This window comes from Nestor notabilis, unplaced genomic scaffold (assembly GCF_000696875.1).
Source record: "Nestor notabilis isolate BGI_N333 unplaced genomic scaffold, ASM69687v1 scaffold26963, whole genome shotgun sequence".
NCBI lineage: Eukaryota > Metazoa > Chordata > Aves > Psittaciformes > Psittacidae > Nestor > Nestor notabilis.
Window position 1 is genome coordinate 11,389 of NW_009923832.1, and position 9,058 is coordinate 20,446.

Sequence of the window (9,058 nt, forward strand, 5' to 3'; positions counted from 1 at the left end):
GGGGTTTGGATCGGAGCAGATCGATTTGGAATGAATCATACTCCAGCGGGAACATTTGAGCTGTATCTTAACTAGTTACTGAGCTTCCAAATGAGATCATGTGAGCTGCTTTGTCATCTGCTGGCGCTCCCGCTCCGCACTCAATAGGAAATGCTTTTTGCTGTGGGTGGGAGGAGGTAGCGGCTGAGAGGCCTCTTGCAGCCTCCAGATCTTTCCATGAAAAAATATTCCATAGTGAAACATAAAGCTGCAGGTGCCCCCGGCCGGCCAGCTGGCATGCTGCTCCTGGAAATGGGATTCAAATGAGCCCGGCACAGCTGGGAGAGCCATTTCCTTCAGGCAGCTACAGCAGGGCCGTGCGAGGAGCCAAGAACATCTTGTCCTGGTAGGAGAAAATGTATAAGCTCTCTTCTGCTTTGGGTTTTTTTTCTTAAAGTGACTTTCCTTGTAATGCTTCTTTATAGGTTGGCTGGATATTTACTGATCTGGTCTCTGAAGACACCCGGAAAGGGACTGTTCGATACAGCAGAAACAAGGTGAGGTTCAAGCGTGCAGCTAAATCAGAGCTGCTGGTGCTGAGGGCTTGTAATGGCTTAATGCTGGCTGTGCGCAGCAGGGTGCTGAGCACGGCTGGAGGTGATGCTGGGAATAGAGTTCTTGTGAAATGGGGTTGGTTTTTCAGAAGCTTCTGGAGGAAAAGGAGCTTGAAGAGCACTGTTAGGGGGTTGAAGCTGTTTAGATATAATGCAAAGCTGCCTCCAGCTACTCTGCTTTAAGAACTGGTGCTCCTGGTTTAAGAAAATCTGGATGAGCTTTAACGTCCCTTCCAAGCCAAACCAGTCTGTGTGATTCTAAGATGATTCTGTGAGTGGGGTGGTTTGAGGTGCAAACTGAGCCAAAGTGGCTCAGTCAGAGGATGTTCCTCTGGGCTGGGCTTTGTGAGATATAAATGGCTCAAACTTTGACCTTCCCAGCTCCCTGTAATTCTAAATCAATAACGGCCCCATTTGGAAAATGAATCCCTGTTAAAATGAAAAGGAAAGGTGTGAAAGGTGGGTGGAACCACAAGTGGGACAGTCGCTCTGGCGGGAGCCAGGCTCAGGGCTGGGGAGCTGACATGTCACATTCTTTCCCCAGTCCCTGCAGCAGCTTTCTACGAAAGCATGTTTTCTGAGGGTGTTGGTAGTTTTCTTTGGCTGCAGACCAGGGAAGTGGGTCTGGGCTCCACCGCGTTGTCCTTGGTATTGATATTTCTGCTCTTCCCTCAGGACACGTATTATCTAAGTGCAGAAGAGTGCATCACAGCTGGAAACTTTCAGAACCAGCAGCCCAACATCTGCCGCCTTTCTCCAGATGGTCATTTTGGATCCAAGTTTGTCACAGTTGTGGCTACAGGTATTCACTGGCCTGGGCTTGCCCCAGCTCTCTGGGTTACACATGAATTATCTCTTGTTAAGAGAAGAATATACAGCTCTGCCAGGAGAAGTCAGACATCCCGGTCCCCATCTGTCCTGTTTAACAAGGGGTTTGCTTTGCTCTATCAAGTAAAACACTTCTTCATTCCTTCTGCTATCTTCTCTTCAATCGTTTACCCTGTCCCCTGCAGGAAACAATTGAGGTTCAGACTTGGAGCATCCACCTCTCTGATCCAGAAAGCATTTTTTGCCTGCAGCCAGGGGAGTAACTGTTCCTCACTTCTCTGGTTTGAATCTTTCAGTTCCAAATGCTGTTGCCTGAAAGCGGCAGTGCAGAACCACGGGAATCCAGAGCCTGAGAGTTAACTCTGGCTGGTTCAGCATGAAGGAGGGACCTTTATCTCCCTTGTGTTGCTGTCAGGGAACCCTTATGTAGGATGCTGCGTTCTTCTGCACATGGAAACATTTTCTGTTTGCCTGAATAAAACAGAGAAGCTGCAAAACCTGCTTTGCTTTGTCACCTCTGATTTTAGCCAGTTCACAGCAAGTCTCCAGAGGCAGCGGGGAACGCTCTGCACTGCCCGGGCTGCGAGGGGAGGTGCTGGTGTGTGCTGGCTCTTCGAGGTTCAGTCTGCCACATGTGTTCAGTTAAACCTCCCCTGGAGCAGATACGCTGGGTTCTGGGTCTGTTTAACACAATAACCCCAAAACCAAACCTCGTGACTTGCAACCAGCATCCAGTGTAAAAACTGAAAGTGTGATCTTGCCTGCCCCGAGCCCAGGTTTTGTAAGTGTTCCCAGAGCCTTTTCCAGAGAAAAACTCTCTCTTTCAGTTGAGGCCCGTGCAGTCAGACAGCTGCCCGTGCATTCCAGGCTGCTCAGCACATCCATCTTTCATTACAGATAGATGTGTATCTCGCTCACTCCTTTTGGTATTTATTTCTGGTTTTAAACAAGGTTGTTTCACTGAGAAACCAGTGGCCAGCTTTGTTCAGACCTTCCCTGGGTCTTGGTCCACGTTTAATTTCTAGGAGTGTTTGTTCTGGAGCAGTGAGTGATTGAGGTTAGAGATCAAAGGGTAGAAAATGAATATTTCCTCTTTTCTGTTCCAGATAATCTCATTCTCTTCTGTTCAATCAGCCCATCAGGTTTCTATTTAAACACTTGATTCCTTCGTTTCGTGCCATATAAATACATTTGGATAGTTTGCATCAACTTTGCCTTTAAATCCTCAACATGGATTAATTCCTGTCCCCTCCTGAATTCCCTAGGTTTGGAAATAGTAACGTTTTCCTACCATCTGTCTGTATCTTCTCTTTCCAGTTGTATTCTACTGACATATGACCTGATGTTGCTTACATTACCCAAATTAAAGCACCAAGCATGTGATCTATCAGTGAGCCAGGGGCTTAATTTCCACTTTCCATGTCAGATTTCCACTGAGCCATCCATTACAGGCTGAGAAAACACTTCTTCTTATCCCTGACATTTCTTAGTGACCAACCCTCAATCTGCAGCTCGTAGCTCCTTGGAAATGAAACAGGTTTGCAGGAGCTGTGTCTGGTTTTTGTTCTGAGAGAGAGGAGACACCCACAGGGTAGCGGGAGGGTGGTGTTATCCGGAGCCTTCCCAAAGGGCAGCTTCACCTTTAAGCTCTTGGCAAAGCACTCTCGCTGTCACCACAGGAGTCTGTCCTGTTAGGCTGGCTGTGAAGATGTGTGTTACTTAATAAATGTAGAGCTTAGAGGGGGTTCTTGCCTAGAAATCCTTCCAGGCAGCAGCACAGAGGTTCCACCTCGCCGTGCTTCACTGTTAGTGAGAGCATGGTGTTTACTGTTGCTCCTGGGGTCGTGCCTCTCCGAGTTACACCGGACAAATCACTCCTGGGTGGGGCTTTTAACCAGCCTCTTCTCTTCCAGGTGGTCCCGACAACCAGGTCCACTTTGAGGGGTACCAGGTCTCGAATCAGTGCATGGCTCTGGTGCGGGATGAGTGCTTGCTGCCCTGCCGAGACGCGCCGGAGCTGGGCTACGCCAAGGAGTCCAGCAGCGAGCAGTATGTGCCTGATGTGTTCTATAAGGTAAGAGCTGCGTGCCTGGGGCAGGGGGGAGCTGCAGAACCAGCTCTGCTGTGTGTCTGGAAATCAGCATGGAAATCGGGATGGCCAGCTCAGGAAGGGATGGCTTTGAGGTCTGAACTATTTTCAGTAGTAACCATTCACCACATGTCTGCAGAGTAATTGCATAAGCTCCATTTCCCCCTCGTAAACGTGTTGTTACAGCTCCCAGTGCAGCAGTAGCCATTGGCTATCCAGCCTCTAAATGAGGTCTGCAGTGATCCACCATGAGCCCATAGCAAGTGCTCTAAATTCCCCTCCCCTCTATATGTGTTGGCAGTATTTGCCATGCCTCTCTGCTGGTTTTAATCCCCAGCTGAGTTCAGCTTCCTCCGCAGCACAGCCATATGATGTGTGCTCGCAGGAATGGTGTGGTGGGAGCAGTGGGTTCCCTTTGCACTGCCAGGGATTTGCTCGTGTGTGACACGCTTACAGGCACCAACTGGGCAGCAGATGCAGCAGAAAATAGATGCAGGAAGAGGAGGGACAGCCTTGTGCGTGCTTCTCTGTGACAGAAGGAAGGTGCAAAGGCTGTCAGAGCAAGGGTTGTGCCCCAGCTTTCCTCTCTAGTGCTGGGGTGGCTGCCAGTGCTCCAGTTCTTGGGTCAGACTAAGCTCCAAAAACTGGTCCTGAGGAGCAGTGGGGGCTCCACACCCCCAGAGTGGGTCCAGAATGCTCCTACATGATGTGTCCTGCAGGAGCACTGCTGGTAACCTGTCTGCTGTGGTTTTCATTGCTGCTAGTGATGAATGGACTGTCATTATTCCCTTGACAGTTGTTCCTGGGGATCTTCAGCCCCCCTGTATCTGCAGGGCCAAGTTAGAAACTTGGGGACAGGATCTCTGCAGAGGCTAATGGCACCGCTTCTCGAACGTGTGTATGTTGGTGCCCTGTGAGCAGGGACAGAGGAATTAATTAATGGTGCTGTTTGCCAGCTAATTAGCCATCCATCACCCGAGTTGGTTATCTCCTTCTTGTCTGTGTGAGATTCACAGCCTGCTCCTGCTGCCTGTATTAAAGCTGTCCGTGAAGGAGCATGGGATAAGCAAAGCTGCCTTCATTTGGGACAACTGAAATGGGCCTGTCGTGCACCAGCAGCAGAAATGGAGCTCTTGTGTGCCCTGAATCTGAAACGCTGGCCTGGGTGAACGAGCTTGGGAGACTCCATCTTTCCCTTCCACCCCTTAACACCCAACTGCTGGCTTGGCTAGTAAAGAGGAACACCCCTTGGCTGAATTCAGTGCTGGAGAGGAAAGGTGGATGGAACCCGTGCCTCTTCCCTTCGCACACGGGCAGCTCTCAGGAGCTGATAAGCCAGGTCCGACGCAGATGCAGCAGAGCTCGGTTGTGCAAGGGTCGGCCCTGGATGTGAAGATGAGATCATCTCCTGGCGTGCCGAGGTCCTGCTCGGAGGAGCCCGCGCTGTGCCACAGTCAGGGTGCAGCCTTGCAGGAGGTCCCATGGCCTGTGTCCCACATGTGGGCCACCCGGGGTGCTGGGAGTAGCAGGAAGGCGGTGGGTGTTCCCGTACGGTCTTCACTCCCATTCGGAATCTGAAGCTGGGAGATAAACAGAAAGGGAACTGATGGCTCCAGCCTCGTGTGGAAATTTCCATGCACCACACGTTCGCTGGGTTGGGCTGCAGCTTATTTCATATGTTTTATAACTTGTGTCCATAATTGCCTCTTTTGCAATGAGGGCTGCTCCGGCGGGTGGAATTGTCCTTCAGCCTTAAACGTGTTTGGCTGTAGGATCTCCTAATTTTTTTGGAATGTTCTTAAATCAACGGAAAGCTTAGTCACTGCTGGCTTGGAAAACCTTTGGGGTCTCATTAAATGTGCAAGGCTTGAGGTCAGAGACACTACCTCATAGTTACTGGGTTGGTGACAGCGATGGTGTCAAAGCCTTGGTCAGATACAGTGCGAGGAGCAGGAGTCCAGTGCTTGGCCTCACAGCAGGGAGCAGATGGCTCAAGGTCCAGCGCCCCGCTCCCTATTTCCCTGCTGAAAGTGCAGGAGCTGAGCCCCCAGTCCTCACTGGGGAGGTCCCCTCTGTGCTGGCCCCCCAGATAACTTTGGGCTGAAAGCTGCACTTTAGAGTAGTTGCTGTGTTTTGTCTCACGCTGAGAAGCTATCACTGGTAAAGAGAAACGTCCATACATATATTTCAGTGTAATGTGCAAGCATTCATTTGAAAAGCCCTTTAGGATGAAAGGAGCTATTGGATGAGAACCAGAAGGGCAGCGTGTTGGGTAGTGTGGGTGTATTTATAGAACAACTGTGCATCCAGATGCGAGGCAGAATCTACTGAACCCTCCTATCTGTCTGCAGCAGGGCAGCACGGTAGATTCAGCTTCAGCTGTGCGAATAGGAAGAGGAAGAGGTGCTGCTGGTTGTATCTCTAGTGAGGGGTAAGCCAGCAACTGTGCTTTGATCGTGCTGAAAGATGTCTCATACCTCTGCAGTAGGTGTTGGTATTTCAGCGGTGACTGTTCAAAATGCACTTGGATTGGCATCGCTGCAGGCACAAAGGGGGGTGAGGGCCCGGTCTGCAGGCAGGAGCTTCCCTGCATGGCTGAAGAGGTGTCTCTGTCAGAGAGCTGCTTTTCCATGGTCTGCACCACGTTTTGTGTCTGTGGAGCAGCAGCAGGAGCTACCACGTCCTGTGGGGCTGCAGCTGTTCCTGCCTGAACGTGACTCACCTCGTGGTGCGTTAGCGCGGATGGGCTGTTCCTCCCTGGGAAGAGGAGAGCTGGTGGCACCGGCGCTGCCCTGCCTCGGGAGCCGAGAGTTCTTCCCGACGCTCTGCCCGTGTCATTCCTATGTTCCTTTACCACTCTCTTCATGTTGGCCACTGGCCCCGCTGCTCGGAGGAACCACCCCTGTGGAACTGGCAGGACGCGCTTTCTGTGTGCGGCCGCTGCTCTCCTGGCTTGGGAGGGCTGGAGTTCTGCTCCAGCATGAACATCGAGGGCTTTGGGGACCTTGAGTACAAGTTCTTTTGCTCTGAGATGCCTCCCCAGGTGAGATTAGCCAGAAGGAAGAGCACATCCCCCCTGGCCTCATGGGTTGTCTGCGCAGCATCACTGCACAGCGCTGTCTCCAGTCTGAACCGGCACATGCCTCTCAGTGAGTTCAATGCAACAAAACCCATGAAGGAGTCGCTCTTGTCAAGACACAGACACACAAGTGAGAGTAACTGCTTTCTGTGAGGAAAGACGACGGATTTGCAGTGGCCATTTCACCCTGATTCTCAGCTGGATGAGGCAGAGCCTGCCTGAACGTTACGTACGAGCATTTTCCATTCCCTGTCTTCTACCCTCGAGGGATCTCCTTTGTCCGTCTGGTTCTAGAAATTAACCGTATTGATTTTGATTTCACTAAGAAGGTACCTTCCAAGCCCTGGGTTGATTATTCAGAGCTGAAGTTGAAGAGATTGGCTGCATTTTACAGACCCTTTGAAACACTTGGATAATTGGATTTTGGGCCTGGCTTTGTCTCTTATCACAGGTATTTGTGTCGGCTCAGTGCAAACATGGAGATGTCACCCTTGCAATGAATTGCATTTTACAGCTGCCTTAACATTCTGCCTGAGTTTCTTTGGGATGGTGTAAGACGAAAGCCCTTTACAATGGCACCAGTGTTGTGAAAGAGCCCTTTGCCCTCCCAGAGTCCAGCGTGGGCTTTGTGCATTTACAGCGGCTGAGCCTTGGCTTGTCATCTGCAGAGCGGGGTCCCATCTGGCCCTGGGTGAGCCCTGCGCCAGGGCACTGCTTTTATCAGAGCAAAGGGACCTCTGGGCCCGGCTGCCCTCACCAGGGCACACGTTGCTTCCTCCTGTTTGCTTTGAAATCCTCTTGCAGGGAAGGCACCGCAGCCAGCCTGCAGGGAGACTTCTGCAGGGAGGGTTCACTGACAGCGAAGGACTTCCCCTGCCTGGCCTCCTACCAACACTTCATGTTGGACTGGAAAAGCCGCCTTAGCCTTAAATGTCCCAGCTGCTCTGGGGAGGAGGATGCTTGATTAGCTCATGAGGAGTCTCCTGAGAAGGGTTTCAACTCTCACTGACCTATTGCTCTTACAAAAGTTGCTTCATTTCTGGGTCAGCTGCTGGATCTGTGCAAAGGGGCAGGACTGCCAGGTAAAGCTCTTGGAATCAGCAGAGGAAGAGTGAGGTTGGGCTTTATGAATGCACAGAAAGGACAGAGCTGCTCATTTTCATGGTGCCTTCAGCAGAGCGAGTCCAGCGTGGGATGCTGATGGTGTGGGATGCTAACAGCCATCCAGCCCTTGGACACAGAGCCAGAGCCTCCCTCCTGGCTGAAGCCACCCTGGCTCCTCACCCAGATCACGAACTCCAAGGCCACCCAGCAGCCTGTCCCACGGCAGCCATCCCGGAGCTGCAGGGGTGTGCAATGCATCCCGCATTCCCTGCAGGAGCACCCATCCTTCCCCCTGTTTGACCTCATCCGTTTGCAGCTCCTGCCTCCAAACAGTGGTTCACAAGGCTCTAATCGCAGCGCCTGACGCAACCTCCAGCTTGCTCCTGTCTTCAGGATGATTCATTGTGCAGCTCCTCCAGGCTTTGCTGCTTGATTTTTGTCCAGGAACTAAATACTTGCACCTTCGTGAACCTCTTCCTGGCCTCCCTTTGGAGTCATTGCTTCTTGGGCGTTCATGGCTTTGGGGGTCTCAGCAATAACATGCCAAGAGGCGCTGCTGGGGCCCTGGTGGCTGCTGAGTTCAGGATGGAGATGTCTTTCTCCCAGCTTGACGTTTGTTAAGGCCTTTAAAACGTAATTGCCTAATAAAATGGTGTTATGGGGGTTGGAGGAGAAGTGCTGGCGTTGAGGGGGGCTCTGTCTGAGGAGGGGCAGGGACTGGGGGGGGATGAGGTTCCAGTTTGGTGCTAACAGCCCCGCGCACGTCTCGAGGCCTCGCTCAGCAGCGTGACATTCAGGAGAAGGCATTTAACATGGAAATCCCCAGAGGCAGAGATTAAAGTGAACAGGTGCTGGAAAAATGTTTCTGCATATTAGAACTTAATTAGATTTGAAAACGAATTCCAGATGGGCTCATTATGTGTGAGTTGTTGCAGGTTCCTTCTTGCCAGGGCAGGGTTGTGTTTGGGAAGCCGCCTCGGTCTGATTGGATTTGGTCCCTGCCTCTTTGCGGTATCACGGCGATCTAGGGAGCAGGTTTAGCTTTCAGCTCCTGTGATCTCCCTGCAAAGGCTCCACGTCTCCTCCTGCTCCTGTCAGAGCCAGGGAGATCTGAGGCCACGAGCCACCAGGCTCCTTGCTGAAATAACCACAGGGCCAACAACCTGTCATGTTCAAGGAGAGAAAGATCCTTATCGGGGCTGCTTTTAAAAAGGAGCTTCAAAGACTGGAAGGTAGATTCTTTTTCTTAACAAAGGGAACGGTTCCTGGGGACAGAGGATGTTTGGGAAAGGGGCTGGGAAAGGGGGGATGCTGCCTGGAGGGGAGCAGCGTGCCGGAGCCTGCTCGGGCCGTGTCTGGGTGTAC

General features: G+C 51.7%; 1 protein-coding gene across 1 annotated transcript in view; it reads left to right on the plus strand.

Moving 5' to 3' along the window:
• NPLOC4 (nuclear protein localization 4 homolog (S. cerevisiae)) overlaps positions 1-9,058 on the plus strand; it is a gene marked incomplete at both ends in the record, with an annotated part of 22,764 nt that overhangs the window by 9,245 nt on the left and 4,461 nt on the right. The window contains 3 exons of the mRNA XM_010012348.1: positions 465-536; positions 1,269-1,395; positions 3,335-3,495. Coding sequence (XP_010010650.1) covers positions 465-536; positions 1,269-1,395; positions 3,335-3,495 — 360 coding nt within the window. The remainder of the gene's footprint in view (positions 1-464; positions 537-1,268; positions 1,396-3,334; positions 3,496-9,058) is intronic.